Source organism: Chenopodium album, chromosome 20, assembly GCF_948465745.1.
Source record: "Chenopodium album chromosome 20, dcCheAlbu1.1, whole genome shotgun sequence".
Taxonomy (NCBI): domain Eukaryota; kingdom Viridiplantae; phylum Streptophyta; class Magnoliopsida; order Caryophyllales; family Amaranthaceae; genus Chenopodium; species Chenopodium album.
Genome location: NC_137853.1, coordinates 37,374,909 through 37,397,075, shown reverse-complemented (window position 1 = coordinate 37,397,075; position 22,167 = coordinate 37,374,909). Strand labels below are relative to the sequence as shown.

At 31.6% G+C, this 22,167-nt stretch overlaps 1 protein-coding gene and 1 pseudogene across 1 annotated transcript; both read right to left on the bottom strand.

The window, feature by feature from the left end:
- Nucleotides 1-840: 840 nt before the first annotated feature.
- LOC145598798 (polyamine oxidase 1-like) lies at nt 841-6,571 on the bottom strand. Its single transcript, XM_081655186.1, has 9 exons — nt 6,386-6,571; nt 4,000-4,249; nt 3,626-3,778; nt 3,257-3,500; nt 2,834-2,980; nt 2,606-2,755; nt 2,152-2,406; nt 1,921-2,002; nt 841-1,230 (listed from the first exon to the last, which is right to left on the bottom strand). The coding sequence occupies exons 1-9, from the start codon at nt 6,495-6,497 to the stop codon at nt 1,148-1,150; spliced, it is 1,476 nt and encodes a 491-aa protein (XP_081511312.1). The 5' UTR covers nt 6,498-6,571; the 3' UTR covers nt 841-1,147.
- Nucleotides 6,572-16,086: 9,515 nt separating this feature from the next.
- On the bottom strand, nt 16,087-19,667 carry LOC145597172 (uncharacterized; annotated as a pseudogene).
- Between the last annotated feature and the right edge of the window lie 2,500 nt (nt 19,668-22,167).

The window sequence follows — 22,167 nt, the reverse complement described above, 5'->3', positions numbered from 1 at the left end:
TCAATCCTTCAATCGCCTTGATTGCACCACCCAATTTTCCAATCCTTTAATCGTCCTGATCACGCCAAGCCCCATTCATCATATGTATTCATTAAATACCGATGCAACAATCACAAATCATAAAATTTTTATTTCCCGTCTAATTTCATGAAATTGAAGGAGCACTAGCTACTAAAAATTACTAACATATACCGTGAGTAATTTGTTGAAGCTACCCTACTAATCACATATAAAGGGAATAAACAATCAAATAATAACTAACACTATTTACAGGTGATAAATCAACATCTAATCAAACAACTTACAAAATAATAACAAATTAAGATCACCTAGATTAAAATGTAGCAATAAATTCAATTCAATCAACACACGTATATTACACTACTACTTCCTTCGCAACATAATCTATTCCATCAGATTTCAACTTTGATCAACGCTAACAACTATTACTTAACCTCATTACAAATAAAACATTAGCGATGTTTAAAGGTTTTCTAAAACTGCCCACTCTGGCCTCTATGTCTGCATCATTATTTACTATAACTAAAGTGATCATTAGCCAAATTAAATTTAAGGCTAGCCAATCAGAGCAAAAGAAAATCGACAAACAAAACGCAACCAATTACATTAACACATAAACTACGACTAATTATACACTAATCACCGAGGTGAAATCACATTGGGGGACCGCGCGCGTAGCGCGCGGGCCAACAACTAGTAAAAGACAAGTTTGGGGTTTAACCCCACTTCTCCACCAAAAAAAAAGACAAGCTCAAGTTTAGGTCACTCAATAATTGAAGACATGAACTATTTATTCAATTCGCACGAGATTCAAAATGATCTAAAATAAACATGTTGGTCCACAAACACCTCAATATTTATTCTCCAACACTCATGCATGAAATGCATTACATACAGAAACTTCTAAAAGCAACAAGAAAACTGAAACCTAATTAAAAAAAAATAAAAAATAAAAAATAAAAAAAAAAAAACCAAATTTGCAACTCCTAATGAAAATCCTAATGATTTTTTCTCTTGTTCTTTGAAATAAAATTTCAAAAGAACATAATTTAAACTTGGATTTTCATATGTAAGCCGCAATTGCAACACAACTTTATTATTGAAGCATAAAACTCGGTACAATTAATCACATCCACCAATATAAGGATCTTAGACTTGGTGACATCTTCTTCTTGAGCAACTTGTTGACCTCATTTGCTGTGCTCACACCTACCATGATTTACGCAACAAAGTTAGATTCATTATGTTCGTAGAAGATATAAAATGTTTTAAATAGTGAAGAAATGTATGCATATCATAATAATCTTGTAGTCCATCGTATTAATTATGTGATCCTTATTTGTTTTAAAAATGACATCTTATAAAATGAGCTAATTAATTATTCAAAGACGTAAAAGAAGGGGAAGAAATACTTGCATAAGAATGAGGCTTATCATTTTATTAAGGCTTGAAGGTTCCATGCATGTATCTTAGATACAGCGGTAAAAAATATTCAGATAATACTTGTAAAAATACAAAAAAATAGAAAGTTTAATGACTTATAGAAATCATCATACTAGTGATATAGATTGGTACAGAAGTTTATAATTGTCCTATATTTTTGTTTTTGCTTAGTTGTTGAGCTTCATTTATATTTTGATTGAGTTGATTTGTTCTATTGGACATTTTCAAAACTTGATGTTGATAGGAGCCATCCTTGATGGCTTGTTTGTGCTTATAGTGTTGTATTTTTATTTTTCGTTTTGATGTAAATAAAATTTTGCTTACTTACCAAATAAAAAATAAATCAAAAATTGAGAAATGCCTTTAATCAAATACGACCAAATTAATTATTGAGGAACACACACACACAAAACAAACAAACAAAAAAAAAGAAAAAAGGGGGAAGAAATAATATACCTGCATAATAGGCACCATCTGCATATCCAAAAAGTTCCGCATGTGTATGCTCTCCGGTGAAGAAGACATTTTCAACCGGAGCCTAATACATGTGTACGTACAAGATCACTTAAGTACAGTACATATAGTTTTTCAATATTTATTTCGGAAAACAACACTGATTATTTCAAGACTACATATAGCAAAACGGCCAAAACCCTTTAAAGCGAGGTATATGTACACAAAAGTTACCTTAAGGTTGTTATGCTTTTCAATTGAGTATCCAACAGGCCAATTAGTGAAAGTGCCCCTGTATAACCTATCAGAATACCATCTAGGGATCATTATATCGGTAGCATCAGGAATGTCATCTCCAAATATTTTACGCAGAACTTCCATTGCTTCGGCTTTTGTTTTCTCATCTGGCTGTGCCTCTATCCTTTTTGACTCGTCGTCTGTTACTGTAACGAACATAATGTTGGCTCCTGGATGCTCCATTTCTAGTTGCTGAAATTATACGAAATCATACATATATTATTTATTTTTCAGGCAGTTGAACTGAAAGTTCAAATAATTATACTACCTCCGTTACAGGTTATGTAACGATTACACATTTTCCCTCTCTTCTTTATGTCAAATCGTTGCACATAACCTGTAACGGAGGTAATAGTACATTAGGTATTAATATTTCACAAAATGTATGTACCTGCCAAATTGCATAATATCCACGCCTTTCATGGACATAAAAGAAAAACTCGGTTCCTTTGCCAGTAGGCCAGAATTTCTTAGGGAACTTGAGGAAGATCTTTGTGTATACACCTATGCTAAATTCACTAATGGCGCGCCTTTTCCAAAACTGCATTTCATTCAAGTTGATTTAGTATAACCGAAAACACACACGTAGTTTTACTTAGCTAAGGTATGAACTACTTACGGGTAACTGTGGTTTAAAAGTAATGAGATCACTTTGAAGAACACCGATACTTGGAGATAAAATGACAGCTTGGCCTGTGTATACTTTGCCGTCTTCTGTTTTAATTGTCACTTCTCCTCTCTTTGAGTAATCAACCTCTGTCACAACCTGTTAAATTGAATTCACGACATATTAACGAAAGTTTTATTTGAAGACGAATGGAGTAATTAAGGGTCTATTCTCTTCAGCTTAAATTCAGTTCAGTTTAGCTCCAATCAGTTCAATTCAGTTCCTAATTTCCTTCTTCTCTTATAATTAATTCATTTCAGTACAGTTCAGTTTAGTTTAGCTCAGTTCAGTAAATCAAAACATACCCTAAGATGCTAAGATTCTTCAAAAACATAGAAGTACGTAGTAATTTAATTAATATCTAGGTATATATACCTGATTAAAAATGACCCTAGGGTCATTGAGAGTATCATTGGTGTAGGTGAGGTAAGTTTTGGCAATTTCGTGAACAATGCTCTCGAATCCTCTAGAGTCAGCTACGAAGTACTCACCCTCACCAAAAAGACTAAACTCTGGCCTTGGAATAATATGCTTAAGACTTGTTACCCTTGGTGCCTCAGCTTGCTCGCCGTCGAAAGAGTAGAAGTCAATCATCTTCTCTAGGGGTGTTTTCGGCTCCCTGTACGTCCAATATTAATAATTATATATATAAAAAAAACATATAAAATAACGTCTTATTAGATTTATATTAATGTGTATATATATTTTTTTTATTATGTAATTTTCATAATTTTATTCATTTACCTTTTATTAAGACGTTCAGCAGCCAAAAGGGACATATCGTCATCTTTCCCTTTCTCAGCATTAAACTTTTCTGATATCTTTTCTGCATAATCTTCATTACTCTCCGCCATGTCTAATGCCGCATCCACTTCTTCTTTCGAATACAGTCCACCACTTTAAGACAACAATAATATAACAGTATAAAACAATGAAGTTAGTACATACTTCGTATATATTTTCCAATCAATCTAACGTTAAATGAGAAACTACCTAATAAAAATGATGACTATAGTAACAACAACAACAACAACAACAACAAAGCCTTAGTCTCAAAATGACGAGTATATAATAACAACTGGTATAGAAATTTATTTACGACGACTTGATCTACTTACTCTTGCTTGTAGGTGTTATATGAGACATTGCTGAAGTCCGAGTAAAAGGACTTGAGCTTGATTTGCTTGGCGATCTCATACATGGGATTCTTAAGAGGACCTTCGGCGCCGTGAAGCCAATTGGCTCCTTTCTCAACAACATGCCCTCCAAATTCAGTCTTGTGAATCCTACCACCAATCCAAGTTGTTGCTTCCAAAATGATAAAGTCCTTGATCCCTTCATCATGTAGTTTCTTAGCTTCTGAAATTCCTGAGATTTGTAGTACAAAATAAGGCGCATTAATAAATTTGAAACTCGTATGTTTTTTTTTTTTTTTTTACAAAAAAAAAAATATACATAATAGATTGTTTAATAATACAATTTAAGTTAGTTAATATTAATTTTTGTTTAGTAAAATTAATTTAAGTCTTGTATAAATTGGACTTTTGTTAAATTTATTTTTGGAAGGCGGTTAATCTGACGATAACTTTAACAATAATTTTTATAATAGCTTTAACCCATTTAATGCTAACTTTTACTTTGTAATGAGTTTGATTGTTTTTAATGTTTATTTTCTAATGAAACATCTTATAAAGGCTAATATGATTAGCCTAATACATTATGAGTTATTTTAAGAGTAAAGTTTACAATAAACAATTTTAACTTATATAATAGATATAAGGAATAATACGTAATAAACATTATTAAGTACTTTTCGGGTAACTTTAACCCGTCTAGCTTCCGATATAAGTTAATGAAACTCTACTTTATTCATGAATTTGTGTAAGGATTTTCACTTTGTAATTAGTGGCTCAATTAAAAGATGAAATATAATTAATAAAATTATTTAAAACTTAACTAACTTCACCTCAACTCCTCAAGTGGTGCTATCATGTTTAATAATTGTACTATACTACTATCTATACTATATATTAAAAGGCGTTCCTTTTAAAGGAACGGTGCCACGTGACACTCTTCAAAGCATGTGTGCCTATATCACAATGTCATGTCATCATCCGACGTAAGCTAGCCACTTCATTTAACAAAATAAAATATGCTTTTAACAAGATTTGAACCCATAACCTCCAATATATATAGGTAATACTTTTACCATCTCAACCAACTATTATTAATGTTTCAAGTTTCACATAATATTATAATATTCCATTCATTTATAAAGTAAATTAGAGGTAATATAAGTCATTTATTTTTCACAAGATTAAAATATAAATACATATGAAGTAAAAAAAAAAAAAAAAAAAGTGACATCCAAGGCAATGGCCGAACCACTACACACACTAACTATACAAATAGTCCAACATAATTATAAAATTAAAGCAAAAAGTACACAAATTAGCAACCCGGGGCATTGCCCGGGATACACACTAGTTATTATATTAAACAGAGTATAATAGAGCATGTATAGGTTTTACTTCCCTAATATATATACGTATTTAAATGCATAGGTTTTATTTCTCTAGCTAGATATTTTTAATCATTGAACTGTATTGATTTATAGAAAAAAAATTATAATTTTACACTATAATTATTACTCCAAATTTAGGGCATGTTCTGTTCAGCTTAATTTCAATTCCGCTCGGCTCCAATCAGTTCAATTCAGCCCTGTTTCTAAATTTCTTCTCTCATAAACAATTCATTTCAGCTCAGTTCAGTTCAGTTAGTTGTTTTCAGTAAATCGAAATAAGCCCTTACTGAGAATTTTTTTAAAGCTCAAATTTTACTTTAAAATCATAACTATTGTGCATTTGTGCACCCATAAACTTGTATGAATAATGCTGATATATATATGGTAACATATAAAAAACACATGAAGTAATAATAATTAGATAAAAAAATTTAAATAAAGTAAGTAAAGTTCAGCAAATATATAATGAGGAGAGCAAAGCTTAAAATAGGATATATAAAAGAAAAGGAACAAGATCAATAAAGGCAAATAATTGCAAGTATGTAAGCACAAGTGCACAACCCTAATCGACATCCAAATAAATAAAGTAACATAGAGCTAGGTTAGTTATTGGTTATAGTCTTAGGGATAGTACTAACTAACTACTAAGATTGAGTCCCTTTTATGTTCATCTGGAATCAATTTTAATTTTAGATTATAATTAGACTATTGATTATTGTAATATTTAGGTACGGATTCAGATCAGCTAAGATATACAAGTACATAATTATTTTCTTATATATATGTGGATCGACAAAGATATCAATATGTTTCTTTACATAAATTAAACAATTTATAATTCTCCATACAACATGTAATAAAGATGGGATAGATATTGATATAAATCAAATATGCATTAACAACTATGCATAATGTGAGGTGTAATATTTTTAAAAAGGTTAGTTCGTTCTGTTAAAAGAAATGAAAAACACGTGTCTCACCGGACATTCCAGCTCCAACAATAATGACCGAAGGGGATGAAGAGGCAGAAGCAAGATTAACTAAGAATACCATGAAGATCAAAAGATGAAACTTCATTGCTTCACCCTTCATTTTTTGCCCTAGAAGAAAACTTTTAAGAAAATAATAGTTTTTCTATATGTAGAGATATAATATATAGAACCCTAGAAAAAGAAAAGTGAGGGCAAATTATTGTAGTAACGGGCTATAGCGTATCTATATTTATAGGCCACTTGAAAAATTAATTAATTAATTAAAATGTCAAAATGAGGTGGAATTTAGAGTTAGAACGTGGCACTGTGTATATTACAAGCATTTCAATGAATTAACAGTAAATAATGATAAATGAAAATATTTCTTGTTTAAATGTGGAAATTATAAATTCATTATTATTTCATACTATACTACTGTAATTAATCTCAATTATGTCTCTGGAAAAAGAGTTTTGATGTGCCAATCTCAATCATCGATGTGAAATTTATTTAGCTTTTTGATTGTCAATTTGTCATTGGATTACTACTGATTTTCCTAGATTCGTATTTATGTGTTTGAGAATTAGTTTTAATTTGTAATGGTTGTCATAGAAATTGACCCATATAAAGGTGCTGTGAAATAAAAAACGGCAGATGAAAATTTAAGAAATATCATATCGATCTTCTCAATTAGCCGACCTTGTTATTTTGTGTCCCAGCATGGGTGTACTGACAAGAGTGACCTTATTGTCTTTGAACTTAATTAAATTTCTTGTAAGATTGGAATTAAGTTGTGAAGGTAATACATTCGTTTTAAAACTAGGTTAGTCTCGTGCGATGCACGATTAAATAATAATTTATTTATTTTTGGCTTATTTGTATGTGATACGTAATTAAGAACGATATTATAAATTGTATGATCTTATTAGATAATCAAGCTACAACAAAATATGTTATCTTAAATACGGAGTATTATAATCATATATTATACTATGTACTTCATAGTTGAAATAAAATTTAAACTTATTTCTAAGGGCTCGTTTGGCATCATTTTAGGTTTTTAGTTTTCTGTTTTTTTGAAAACTAAAAACCAAAAACAGGAAACAAGAAAAAGGTGTTTCCACTTTTCTATTGTCAGTTTTCAAAATTATCATAATTTTAATAAATCTAAATATTTTTTGATTCATTATGTGGCATATATAATATACTTTTAAAAAACAAAAAACCAAAAAACAGAAAACCACAACGATGCCAAACGAACCCTAAGATGTTATTAGCATTATTTTACTGGTTTATCTTTCATTAAAAAAATATAAAGGAACTATTAAATTCCAAAAACATACAATTGCTATATATAGATGTATAAAGTAGCTATAGAGGAGATACAAAGCTTCTAAAAAATGAAATAGTCCAGCCACCAATTTTTATATTACTTTTAATCCACAAAAACGTATAGTTAATCAATTCAATCATAAATGTTTTAGAAAATACGCAATTAATCTACCAATTTCAATCCTTTAATTATCTTGTAAAAAAAAAAAAGGATGTCGAGAAATTTTTGTATGAGAAGTGTTGACACTTGGACAGTACTGATATCAACGGTTATTACTTTAGTTATATTTATAGATGCTCTTAACTTTTATTGTCTGCACAAGATTGAATTAAGGCAAAGTGAAAGAAGAGAGTGAAAAAGAGTGATTGAGTGGATCTAAGGAAAAAAAATGGTTAAAGTAAACTATAGGGAGAAATCGGAGAATTAATAAAATTCCAATTAAGGGCCTATTCTCATTGACTGAACTCAGCTGAACTGAACAGAATAGAACTTAGCTGAACTGAAATGAATATTTTATAAGAGAAGGAAATTAGGAGCTGAGCTGAACTGAACTGAACTGAATTGAACTGAACTCAGCTGAACTGAACTGAACTAAATTTCAACGTAAGAGAACAGACCCTAAGTGTAAGAAAAAGACGAGTAGCATAAGCAATGAGGGAGAAATTGTAAATATTATCGGGATAATGATTGAATATGGTATTCCAGAATAAAAGGGCAGTTCAAGGTGAAATGAAAAGGTGAGCTTCACAAATGGTTGATTTTGTTAAAAGGTGGTCCTACCCAAACATTTTGTATTTTTGGGTAATTTTTCACAACTTTTTTTTTTCTTTTTTTTTTTTTAAAAAAAGATAGTTACTCACCAACTTGACATTTTAAAAGAAAATCTAGATAGAAAATCCTTGTTTTTTCTCATAAAAAAATAAGGCTATGTTGTCATTATTTATCTTTATTTTTAAACAATTTTTTTTGTATTATTTTTTTTTCAATCACATAGCTATAAATTTTTGGATTGTTTCAGAATAGCCATAATAATTTTGTAGCCACGGTAATTTTTGAATGTGCAATGTTAATATTTAAGATTAGGTAAATCAAGCCATTTGTTTGGTTGACTAGATAAATATTTTTTTAAAAAAAAAGAATTACAATTAGTTTTAAGTTTTCTTCCTCCTATTCATCAATGTCCTTCAATTATTGACAGTTCTTAACATTCTATTTTTCTTAAAGAATTCAATATAATTGAAATCCAATTTTGTCGATTAAATTATGGTTTGAGTGAAGAAAAATATTAGATTGGTAAATAATTGTTTTTCATTTGGAGGGATGATGATTAAATTTTGTCGATTAATCTATGTTAATTTTTTCTCCATACATATTTAATGGAGATTTAAGTTGAAGGTTGAAAGTAGAATACCTATGACAGCGTTAAAGCAGTTTTTTTTTTTTTTTTTTTTTTTTTTTTTTTGGCAAATAGTTTTTGAAATTATTTTTAATTATACTTTCAAAGTAAAATGTAAGAATGGACACAAGATTAATCTTTAATATTTTAACGGTTAAGATTAAAAATAGTTACAATGGCTACATATTTTATGTGGTGTGGCCATTAAAAAGTCATCCATAAATTTTCAAATCCTAAAGTTTATACTCCGTACTTCCTCCATTTGTTTTAGTTGATACCATTTGACTTTTACAGTATTCATAAACTACACTTTGACTAGCATTTGTGATTTATAACTACAATAAAATATAGTCAAGTGGGATCTTGTTTGGATCATCTCAATGTATATTTTATTAATATCTACTTTTTCATAATTTTACAATGTCGAGAATTAGAGATAATAATCGATAAAATAGTGTGTTGACAAGTGTGATAATAAAATATTGTGAACTAAATAAAAACGGAGGTAATACTGTGTATTTCACTACTCACTCGATCATAAATGTTTATTCAACTTGTACCTCCATAACTAAACAGTGCACTACCTCCACCAGGCCACTATTACATTACCAAATATTCAAAAAAAAATATTTAAGTTGTGATTTGACTTGGACAAACCGCAACCAGTTAAAGTGTTTCATGATTATATACTATGTTGATTTAAACTCTATATATATACGAGTACAATTAAATTTGATACTCGTAGATGAGTCTTATTGTGAAGTAAGACGTACTCCCTACGTTTTTAAATACTTGTTCCATTTCAAATGGAGGGAGTATTTAATTAATTGGAGTATCTGGGAAAATCAACCTGAGGTTGGTATGAAGTGAATTGTATCCACATTTGTGTTTTTCATTATAATGAGAGTTTCTATCACATTAATTATTTTGGGACTGAATCCATGCCAGATTTCATATGTCTGTTCCTACTTGAATGGAATTGATTGAAACAAATCTATTGTTGGCAACTAAATAAGAAACGTCCAGATGTATCTTGCAGTTAAAGTACAAGTGTACAACTAGTTTTATTACAGTTGATTTTTGTGTTATTACTAGTACTCGGTTTTTTTTTTTTTTTTTTTGAAAACCCACTAGTACTCGGTGTTTGTAATCGATTAAGTAACATAAATCGGTGTAAATGAAGTTATATAAATTATACTTATGTCTCTTTTCCATAATTGACAACAAATATAAAAGATATCCACTAAATATGCGTAAGACATTTTAATTTAATTTTAATATTGAATTAAGGGCTTGTTCACATTTACTTAATTTCAGTTCAGTTCAGTTCAGTTCAGCTCCAATCAGTTCAGTTCAGTTCAGTTCCAATCAGTTCAGTTCAGTTCAATTCAGTTCAGCTCTTAATTTCCCTCTCACATAAAATATTCATTTCAGCTCAATTCAGTTCAGTTCAGTTCAGTTCAGTTCCAATCAGTTCAGTTCAGTTCAGTTCAGCTCAATTCAGTAAATATGAACAGGCCCTAAGTTATTTCATTTTTTTCTTCTATAATTACAATTATCTTAGGCTCAAAAAACTCAAAACCGACCCCAAACTAATTTGGAAACTTAATCTATTGCTAATTAATGAAGTAGGGTCCTCAAAAAAAAATAAAAAAAAAAATTGAGCAACTTCAACAATGTACTTACTTTTTAGAATTCGACTAACTCGATGATTAATAGGGTTTCTGCATTTGGATGTAGAGTAGCCGAATTCAAGAATTTCAATTGCTTCATACATGTTAAGGTCGAATGAAGTTCGATTCCAAGTTTGACTGTAAGTGTCTTTAATTTGATTCCAATTCTCTTTGCTATTTTAAGTCGGTTTAATTAGTTACTAGTTTGATGAATGTCCGGTTTTTTTTTTTTTTTTTTTTTTTTTTTTTTTTTTTTTTTTTTAAAAAAAAAGTTCATCGTGCTCGGGTAAACTATATATGGATTATTGGTTAGTTTTCATGGTTGTAAGGTTAGTTTTCATGGCTGTTAGGTTAGTTCGTTGTTGTCTTCAATTTAGAAAAACAGATCATTGATTAGAGATATTTTCTTGATTTTCTGTGTACGTAACTCATTTTCGGCCTTTTTTCAAAATTTACGTAGTATATAGTTTCTCCGTTTCCTATAACAATGTTTATAAAAATGTACCTTATATGATATAATACACTTTAAATGGGATTAAGAGATTGCAGTTAAGAGTATAATCAAATGGACTTTGAGTTTTAAATGAAGATAATAGTACAAATTTCACTATAAAAACCTTTCTTTTATAGTATGTTGCAATTATTGTGATATTACCATATTAGGGAAGTATTGCAAATGTAATGAAACGGAAGAAGTATATAATGCATGGATTCACACTTTTACTCAAAGCTAGTATTCTGATTTAATTAGAATTTTGCTAGCAAGACTACTCTTCATGGACTCAGAAACTCAAGGAAAATATTTCCTAATATGGTTGACAAATAGGAAATACAATACCAAGAATAATAAGCAAATAATTAGAAAGAAAAAATTACACAATTTGAACGGTAATTAAACAGGCTTAATTTCGAATGAAGTACGTACATTATTATTGTGCATGATCGATCTAGTATACTACACAAGTACACAACCTTAGCTTTAGCTTGTGGTGTATCACTATCACTTCAGTAGCATAGTATACGGTTGTATTAGCTCCACTTGATTTTTTGTTATTTCATTTCGTTTTCACTTTGATTTGTCCATATTTATTTGTTCCTACTGGACTTGAATTATTGTACCATTTTTTCTTAGTACTTACTTTATTTATTTGTCCATACATATTTGTATTTGTACTTGATATAATTTGAAACCTAACCTAAAGGGGAAAAAAAAAAAAAAAAAAAAAAGTAAAGTGGAGGTTGTAGTAAAACCTTGTTTGATTCATTTTATTTTAAGACATTATTTATTTTGAATTCTTATTACTTTTTTTATCATTTCACAAGTCAGTATTAAAATAGTACTCCCTCGATCCTTTTATTTTTACCCCATTGTCATTTTTTGAGTCAAATTTTAAAAACTTTGACCATAATTACCGTCATTTTATAAAAGAAAATCTAGTTATAAGTAGTCTTGTTAGATTCATCTTATTATATTCTTTAATAATCATATTTTTATAATTTTTACATAAAAGAAAATAAAGATATAGACATTTTAAGACCGTCTTAAAAACCATGTGTAGCAAAAAATTGGAACATGGGGGAGTAATAATGACAGACAAATAACAACAAATTAATGGTCGATCATTATCATAATTTCTCAACGTGGACCATGCATTGTAACCTTATCTAGGTTGTTGATTTGACGTGTAACGCTATAGATACTTTGCAAAGCTGGAATTATTGATAAAATAATGATTGTAATATTTTCATCACGTTTCATTTATAAGGAAGTAGTAATGTAGGTTTGTTATGTATTTGCAAATACTAAAATATCGAAAAACACATGGGAGTGAGAGAAAGGAGGAGAGAGATGAGTGATTGAGATCACTTTTAAATGTGCCACTGAAAGATTATATAATATCATTGATTATATAGTGATACTATTTGTACATGTATTTAGTACACTACAAACATATATGGTACCGTTGAATGTTCAACGATGATACTATTTGATCGATCATCCAGTAATACTATGGATTATCCAACGGTACTACTATAAATTCAGAATATCATATACGTGGAATGACCCTTAGACCATCTTCAATGGTGAGACTCAAGTTTGAGTATTGAAATACAAAATGAGTTGTTTTTTACCTCTAATAGTGATATCATACTCACTTCTCAATTTAGCAACTCATGTGAAATCTAATTTCCCAATGGTGAGACTCTATAAAAGTATACAAATGTCACTTTCAATTTATGGCCCACCAAATCCATTTATTTTTTAATATTAAATATTATAAGATTAAAAAATAATAAAATTAAAAAGGTAAAAATTACTCCGTAAATAAATTACAAAATATATTACTACCTCCGGTCCAAGTTAGTTGCAACTTTGGAATATTTTATATCTCACAAATAATACCCCAAAGTTGCAACTAACTTGGACCGGAAGTAGTAGTATGTTAACAAGGGCCCCACATTTTTTGTCAAATGAAACTCAAAGTTGAGTATCCAAATTTAGTAACTTTTTTTTTGGACTTGTTAAGTTTAAGTACCAACTTATTGGTATACATTACAAAAAATACTCTCTCTCTCCTAAAAATACTCACTTGACTTTCACCATTGAAGAGCGTCTTATGCCTCTCATTATTATTTAATTTACTCATACCTCATAAACCTCCCTTTGAAAGAACTCTTTCATTTACTGCTAAATTATTGAAATACTTGTAAGAGTGAATAATAGCTAACAGGCTAACACTAAACTGCAACGAACTCAGTTTTTGAATTTTTTTTTTATTTTATTTTTTGGGGTTTCAATTGGCTTCTAAATATAGACACGTTATATATGCACCGTTACTACAAACACTTTCTTGTTTTGTAAAGGAAAATACTCTCCATCATTAAGAATGCAAGTTTTCACCATTGTGAAAATTGTTTGCATGCCACTCTTCACAAGCCAAAAATTGGAAAATGAAAAAAAAAAAAAAAAAAAAGAGAGAGAGAGAGAGAGAGAGAGAGAGAGAGAAAATTAATCAAATTTGCTGAAAAACATAGTCAAATTAATCAATCCGTTGTGTTGCTTTTCTAAAATTAAATAAAGCATTGTAGATATGAATGTGAATTTTTGTTCAAAACTTTGCTCATTATATATATATATTTTTAATTTTTACTAGGGCAGCTGACGCGCGCGATACGCGCGGAGTGGCTTGTCCTTTCTTAATGTTAATATTAGGTTGTGTTTATTCTCTCCACGACATTGGGTTTTTAGAGAAAATAATTTGATAAATTAATGGAATGTGTATATTGGACTGTGTTTAAACTTTTCATTTTTCCAGCACAACTTTTCCACTTGTTTACAACTTTTCCTTAGAAACATATTTATGCAATTATTCAACGGTTCAATAATGCAAAAACATCAACAAACTTATTTAGGAATAGATTAAATATAATTAAAAAATCATAGAGCACATATTTTATACAAACAGAAGTAATTTAACATTGCATATGCATATAATAATGGTAAAGTTTTTCGGAGCATTTACTATTTGCTAGTATATACTCTCACCCAACCTAAGTATTACTCGAAATAAATTATATACGTTTAACTTAATGAAACTAAAAAAGAGAAACAATTACACCCAACTCGCAAAAACATTAACATTCAGGCAATCAGAGAAAATACAGTATCAACTTTCATTTGCAACTTTCTTCAAAAACGTGTTTGATTATGCAGTAGAAAAAGTTTTATGCAGCCCCAATTGTAGCCTTTAAACCCTTGATAATTCCCTTGACTTCCTTATTCGGCAAAATAATCAGATTCATTTCATCGTTCTCAATGTCATTTATACACAATTATGGGTAAGACGTTAATGTTAACCTTCACAAAGAAGATGTTGACCTTCACAAAGAAGAAACAACCTTTTGCTTGTCCGGTTGATAAAATTATCATGCAATTAAATTATAACCTCCATTAAATATCAACATATAAAATTTATAATTTCATTTTCCTTTTATTTTAATTAATTAAGTAGAAAGATCTTTCAAACTCATCCATCTTACAGAATCATCTTTTTAATTTCAATCATGAGAGGTGAACTTTAAATTTACATATAATACAAATAAATAATATAAAAGTGCATAAATATAAGTAGATAGAAAGCTCAACACTAATTATCATATTTGTACATGTGAAAGGACATAAATGTAAGAAATTACATATGGGGGTAAGAACGTAGACAAACATTTTGAAGGGCATATATGTCCGTGCACTATTCATAAGCGCAATCTTCTACTTTTTATGCGGTAGGGATTTTGTTCAAGCGTTAGCTCAATAAGAATTTTGAGCGAGTATAATACTATGCACTCATTAAGGTGTTGACTGTTGAGTATATGCATATGCACTCTCATCAAACTTATTGAGCTAATCTTGGAACAAAAATTAAAAGGATAAACTGAACTGAACTAAAATGATTGGAGCTTAACTGAACTGAAATTAAGTAGATGTGAACAGGCCCGAAGCAGTAACACAATGTGACATTTGACATGAAATTCAAAATAATGCGAAAAACTCAACTTAATTACGGGGCGTCTCTTCAATCGTTGAAGTAGGAACAAGCAGTGTGACATTTGACATGAATTTCAAACTATGGTGTCACATAATTGATCGGACATTGACGATGAGGTCTACGACACTATCATTGAAAAATATGTGGCTACTCGCTCCCTCCATTTCTTTTTTATATTTAAGCTTTCATTTTTTTTTATTTTTTTTTATTTATTTTTTTAAGCCCTTTCCTTATAGTATATAGAATTTGTTATATACATTCGAGTGTACCGTACACCCACGTATACAAAACAAACTCTATAAAAATGAGTATGTATTTCCCATGTCCCTAAATTACTTTCCTACTTCTCACAATTATCATTAGTCAAGCTCCTGCATAGATGACTTGGACTATACCAATTGATTGATGCCTTAATGGTGTAATGGTGATTGGGGTTACACTTGGTATAGAGGACCGCATGTTCGAGATGGAACTGAAACCTAACTACCCAAAACTGATCCTCGAATTCGAATTAGCCCAAAAGGTGGATTGGGTGGAAAAGACACACACACACACACAAAAAAAAAAAAAAAAAAAAAAAAAAAAAGATTACTCGGACTATGAAGTTTCCCAAATATACCTATATGATAAAAACTATTGCATGAATTCATACGTTTCCTTCCAAAAGTTTGGAGATTTTACTCTCAAACAAATAATTATGCTTGTTTTAATGGACTTATGGTCCCCCAATCCAACCTTTGTTATGGCTTGAAGTCTTCAACTCAAGAAGTGTAACTGTGTAAGTAACATCTCCTGTAAGCCCCTAGCCCGCGAGCATCCAGAAAGCTATACTCAGGCACAATGTGGCTACACCAGAAGCAAAAAAAGATTATTCATGTCATTTCATCTAAAATGGTTGACTAGAAATTTATTTATCGACCAAGTTATAATGAAGCAATATTTCCCTAGTATATTTACATATTCGACAAATAAGCAAATCAATCAGACTATTATTCCATAAATTTTGCTACTTTGATAGAATTCAACTGTCAAAGTCGTCAATAATTCTACACAAGTCTTAATTTCATGAACTGAATAGTGAAACTATGCTAAATTCATCTTTGATCACACATTTATAATAACAAATTTGCTCAATTAAATACACCAATCAACTTTGTCAAATAGAATTAGAATTGGGTTTTTCTATACGGTGCCCTTGAGGTATTGACTTTTCTAAGTTGTACCCACCCATTTTCAAAATTCTACGCTGTACCCCTAAGGTACCTTTAGTGTCTAAGATGTAACCCTACCCTAATCCCTCCGTTATCTTAAGTTAACTTTCCGTTAACTTCAAAATAAATAATTAAAAAAAAAACAAAAAAAAAACACCAACCACCTTTCTCTCCTCTCTCACCAGTCACAACTACCCACCAGCCATCACTACACCTCCAGCCGCACCGCCGCACTTTCAATAATCCAACCGCACCGCCGCACCAGTGGCTCGCCCCTCTCTCCTCGACCGCCCACTGCCTACTGGAATACCAGCCACCCCAAACCCCTCCCGCACCGGAAAACCCACAACCCTACTCCCAACTGCTCCCTGCACTCCACCGCACCAAACTGACCAGCCGCATGAACCAGCAAACGCCACCGACCAGCTTCTCCTCTCACCTCAAAATACCAGCGACCCCAATCCCCTCCCGCACCACCGCAGCAGTCCCGCACCACCGCAACAATCAAACGACACCAAACCCTAATTTTTCCCCCAATTTGATTTTAATTGTTAAATCATCAATTTTGGTTCAATTTGATCGAGATTAAATACACAAAACTTGTTGTAATTGATTTTTCCAATGAAAATTTGCAAGAATATAGTTTAATTGGTCAAGATTGTTCGAATTTCGCCCAAATTTTTTTGAAAAATGGACGAAAATCTGGAAAGAGAAGGAAGGAGGGAGGAGGATGATGCGGTGGTGGGTCGAGGAGAGAGGGGCGAGCCACTATGGTGCGGCGGTGCAGCTGGAGGTGCGGCGGTGGTGCGGGGAGATGCGGTGGTGGGTACTTGTGATGGAGGAGAGAGTGGTGTTTGGGTGTTTTTGGGAATTTTTGTTTTTTTTTTTTAAAAAAAATTATTTTATTTTGAAGTTAACGAAAAGTTAACTTAAGTTAACGGAGGGATTAGGGTAGGGTTACAGCGTAAACACTAAAGGCACCTTAGGGATACAGCGTAGAATTTTGAAAATGGGTGGGCACAGCTTGGAAAAGTCAATATCTTAGGGGCACTGTATAGAAAACCCCATTAGAATTTAACTTTTAGATAGACTATTACCTACGATCAATTTTATTAACAGAAGCAATGACCTCAGCAGCCTGATAAGCTCTTTGGGTAATAGAAGGCCAAATCCAGCAACTCCCATCACATGCTCCCATTTTCTTTAATTCCAAAGCAGCCCTCACTGTCTGTCTCTTCCCATTTTCCGACAACCCATTATCGACTGATGTTTTCGCAACCAGGTTTGTATTAATCACCCCCAAGCATTCATATTGTGACTCCCCTGCCCTCACCAGAAAATACCTTCATCAATTCCACAAACCCCAAAATTCAAATTTTTAAAGAACTTAAAATTTCAATCAAATTCAACTAAAATTACTAGAAATGTACGTAGGATTGAAACAAGTGTTAGAGATAATATCGGAAAATATATGTGTGATATATTTTCCGTATTGATCTTATTAGGAGAATAATATATTTAGGTTTATTATATATTAAGATATTATTTAAGTATATCTTTCAGGAAGATTGTTTCCTATCTTATGTTCTTAGGTTTTGTATAAATACTCTACCTATTGATGAATAATAATCAAGCCATTCTATTCTATTCACTCTTGTTTATTAATTTGTCATGGTATCAAGGTTAGATCTTGGGATACTTCACAAAAATTTCCCCCTGCCGGTGGGTTAGAAAATTAAACTCACCGGCGGGATTCATAAATTTTACCTAAAAATTCCGTGTGCAATTTTTTTTTCTTTTTTGTGAGTTGATTCGAGCATGATTTTGCTCCTTTGGATATGAGTTTGATTTACTCTGAAAAACCAATAAAAGATTTGAGTGTGGTTCACTCTGAAAGACCAATAAGAAATTTGAGTGTGGTTCACTCTGAAAGACCAATAAGAAATTTGAGTGTGGTTTACTCTGAAAGACCAATAAGAAATTTGAGTGTGGTTTACTCTGAAAAACCAATATTTGATTGGAGCTCGGTTTTGCTCTGGAAAAACCAAAAATTGTTATATTTGCAGGTTCGAAAAGAATGACGTTCCTGTTTCATTGATGACAGATGAGTTCGAAAAGATGAACGTTCTCATCATTGAAGGAAAAAAAAACAAAATTTGAAGGCGACATCACAAGAGTGTGCATCTCGGCTTCAACAACTTGAAGAATTTCCAATCGCAACGTACGTGTTACTGCCGTTACGATTGCGGGAGGGTGTTAGAGATAATATCGGAAAATATATGTGTGATATATTTTCCGTATTGATCTTATTAGGAGAATAATATATTTAGGTTTATTATATATTAAGATATTATTTAAGTATATCTTTCAGGAAGATTGTTTCCTATCTTATGTTCTTAGGTTTTGTATAAATACTCTACCTATTGATGAATAATAATCAAGCCATTCTATTCTATTCACTCTTCTTTATTAATTTGTCAACAAGATTAATGGTATCTGGTAATTTACCTGTTGTTAAGGCGGAATGGGGGCATTTGGAAGAGTCCTCAGGCATCGGCGGGCGGGGGTAAAATGGGAAATTGGGAGGTGAGGAGAGAGAAAGAAGGGGTGATAGAGAGAGAAAGTGAGGTGAGGAGATGACGGCGGTTGAGATTGCTGGAGTCAGTGAAGGTGGTTGTGGTGGTGGAGGAAGGTTAGGTTTGAAGGTGGATATTGTTAGTGACTTTTTCATTTTTTGTGTGTTAAAAAATTGATTTGAAATTCTGTTTTCGGTTATCTTGGACTAGGTGCTGGTAATTGTGATAACTAATAAATGAAAGGTCAAATGAGATATGGACGTTGGTATTTAATAAACGGATGTAATGGTAAAAAATTTATACTCGTAAGTAACATTGTAGAGAAGATTTTATGTCAATGTTTATAGTAATGCTAATTCTTTGTTCTCAAATACTTTATTTTTTTTCGTAAATTTTCATTACCATCCATTACCATTTTAGAAGCAGTATTGTGTAGTCTCGAAGACTTATGTATGTAGGTAATTTGTTGACATGGTAATGAGTAATGACCATAGAATTTTCTTGCAAAATTACATAATGTGTTCTCAAGCCTTGGGCTAACCGAGTGGTAGTCATGGTGAAAGGCACAATTCTCATTAGCTTGCACTTGTTCTTTCTAGAAGTAAGATATTATTGTACTCAAAATAATAACTTGTATAAATTACAGTTTGAAATAGTGTCAAGAACCAAAAATGCAAAGGACACTAGTATAGTGGATTGATCATATATTAAGATCTATGGGATCATGTAATTATCAATTTTGTTAATAAAATTATGCAAAAGTCCTTTTGCAGAGCAAATTGCACTTTGGTACTGGTATAAGCGCTTTGGGCCGGGCTATGTGCTGTAGCCTTTGTAGGCATTGATCCAAATGTCAAAACAATGTCAGTATCGTTTTAAGTAAGGTGATATAGTTTGGGGCTAGGAAAAGTCAAAAGTGTTGTTACTTGTTAGGTACTCGTATTTAGAGGTGTTCATTAGGGTGTTCGGGCTGGCAACTGTGAGGTCGGGTTAGATCATGTCTATTTCAAACTTGAGTCAAGATAAATTATTGAATTTTGAGTTGGTTTCGAATTGAGTCAGTCTGGTCATGTTTTTGATGCCTCTCTCGTTAGGGGTGTTCAGATCCGGGTACCCGGGATTTCGGGTACCCGGAAATGCGGGTACCCGGGATTTCGGGTAGTCAGTTACTCGGCCCGTGACCCGACCCGCGAAATCCGGGTACCCGGTTATCGGGTACCCGAAATTCCCGGGTCGGGTCAGAGGGTACCCGGGAAAAAAATGTAAATAAATAAAGTTTAATTCTTGTATCTAAAAGCATAAAAAAAAAATACTTCTCAAATACAAATTGAAGATAATTAAAATTGAACCAAGGTATTAAAAGAAAATGAGAATAATCGGTTGCAAACTTGCAAGTTGCAACAAATAGCAACCCCAAATAATAGTATAATACGATGTATACAAAGCATTAAAGTTGAAAAAAAATTAGACAAAACACCATTATCAATTTTACATTACAAATGAACAGCACATGTTTTAAATTCAAATCTGAACACAGCCTGCGGCGGCTTCCGGCGGCGTTAAACTTATCTTCGGCGTGGAGTTGCGTTTTTGTGGCGAGTGTTTCTTCTTTGGACCGAATACCCGACCTCTGCGTGGTTCGTTCTTTGGACCAAATACCTCTTGCGTGGTTCATTTCAATGCGTTGATGAAGGCTTACAGAGAAAGAGAGAAGGTGGGTGTATGAAGGAGAGAGAGAAGAGGTGGGTCTCTAACTCTCTATGAGTGAAGGAGAGAGAGGGGAGAAGAAAAGAAAGTGAATGACGGCTGTACAATTAAAACCCTAACAAACATATAAGAAATCTGTTTTAAAAATAAAAAAAAAATTTTAAAAAAAAGCCATTTAGCGGGTCAGCGGGTACCCGTCTAACCAAAAGGCTGGCCCATTACCCGACCCGCCAAACTTCTTTTTTAACGGGTCGGGTACCCGACCCGGTATTTTTTTAAAAAACCAGAAAAATACCCGCTAAAAATTATCGGGTCGGCGGGTCAGAGGGTCGGGTCAAACGGGTCGGGTATTTTTGAACACCCCTATCTCTCGTATTGTACTTGTATCAGTATTTGTTTATGAAAGAATAGAAAAGGTGATGTTATTTTTTAGGCAAAAAAGTGCTTTTCTAATTCAGCAACATCACTTTAAAACTAGCCCTGTTTGTTTGATACAATGTAAAATATATTGAAAATAAATAAATAATTTTAATGGAAAATATCTTTTAATTTCAAGGAAAATGACAATGATAAATCAATTTTCCTTTGTTTGGATTCTTGCAAGAATAATAATAATAATAAAGAATTAAAAATAGGAGTTGCAATGTGAAGTTGATGAGAAAAAAAAAAAGTTAAAAGAAGGTAAGGAGAAGGAAGAAAAAACATAGCTTTCTTGTTTGTTAAGGAAAATGTTTTCTAACATTAAGGATGGATGTAATTTTTAACCATTGCGAAATTTGCTTCCCACGACCCTTCACAAACCAAATAAAGAAAAATGGGAAAAAATGGATAAAAAAAATTATCAAATTTGCATAAAAAAAAAACACGGTGAAATTAATCAATCCATGGCGTTGTTTTTCTAATTAATGTCACGACATTTTCTTTGAAACATCAACCCCATATATCTATTTCCACAATTTGATTTGATCAATAAAAAACAAGCTTAAGTTTAGGTCATATAATAATTGAGGACATGCGATGTTTAGTAAAAAAAAAAGAAAACAAATGAAAATAATTAGTACGAGATTCAAAATAATCTAAAATAAACATGTTGGTCCACAAACATCTCAATAATTATTCTCCAACACTCATGCATGAACTACATTACAAACATAGACTTCTAAAGCCACGAGGAATTCGAAAATAATTAAAAACAACACCGAAGTTGCAACTCCTAATGAACCCCTAATGATATTCTCTCTTGTTCTTTGAAATAAAATTTCAAAAGAACATAATTTAATCTTGGATTTTCATAAGCAATTGCGCACAACTTTATTCTTGAAACATAAAACTCGACCGGTACAATTAA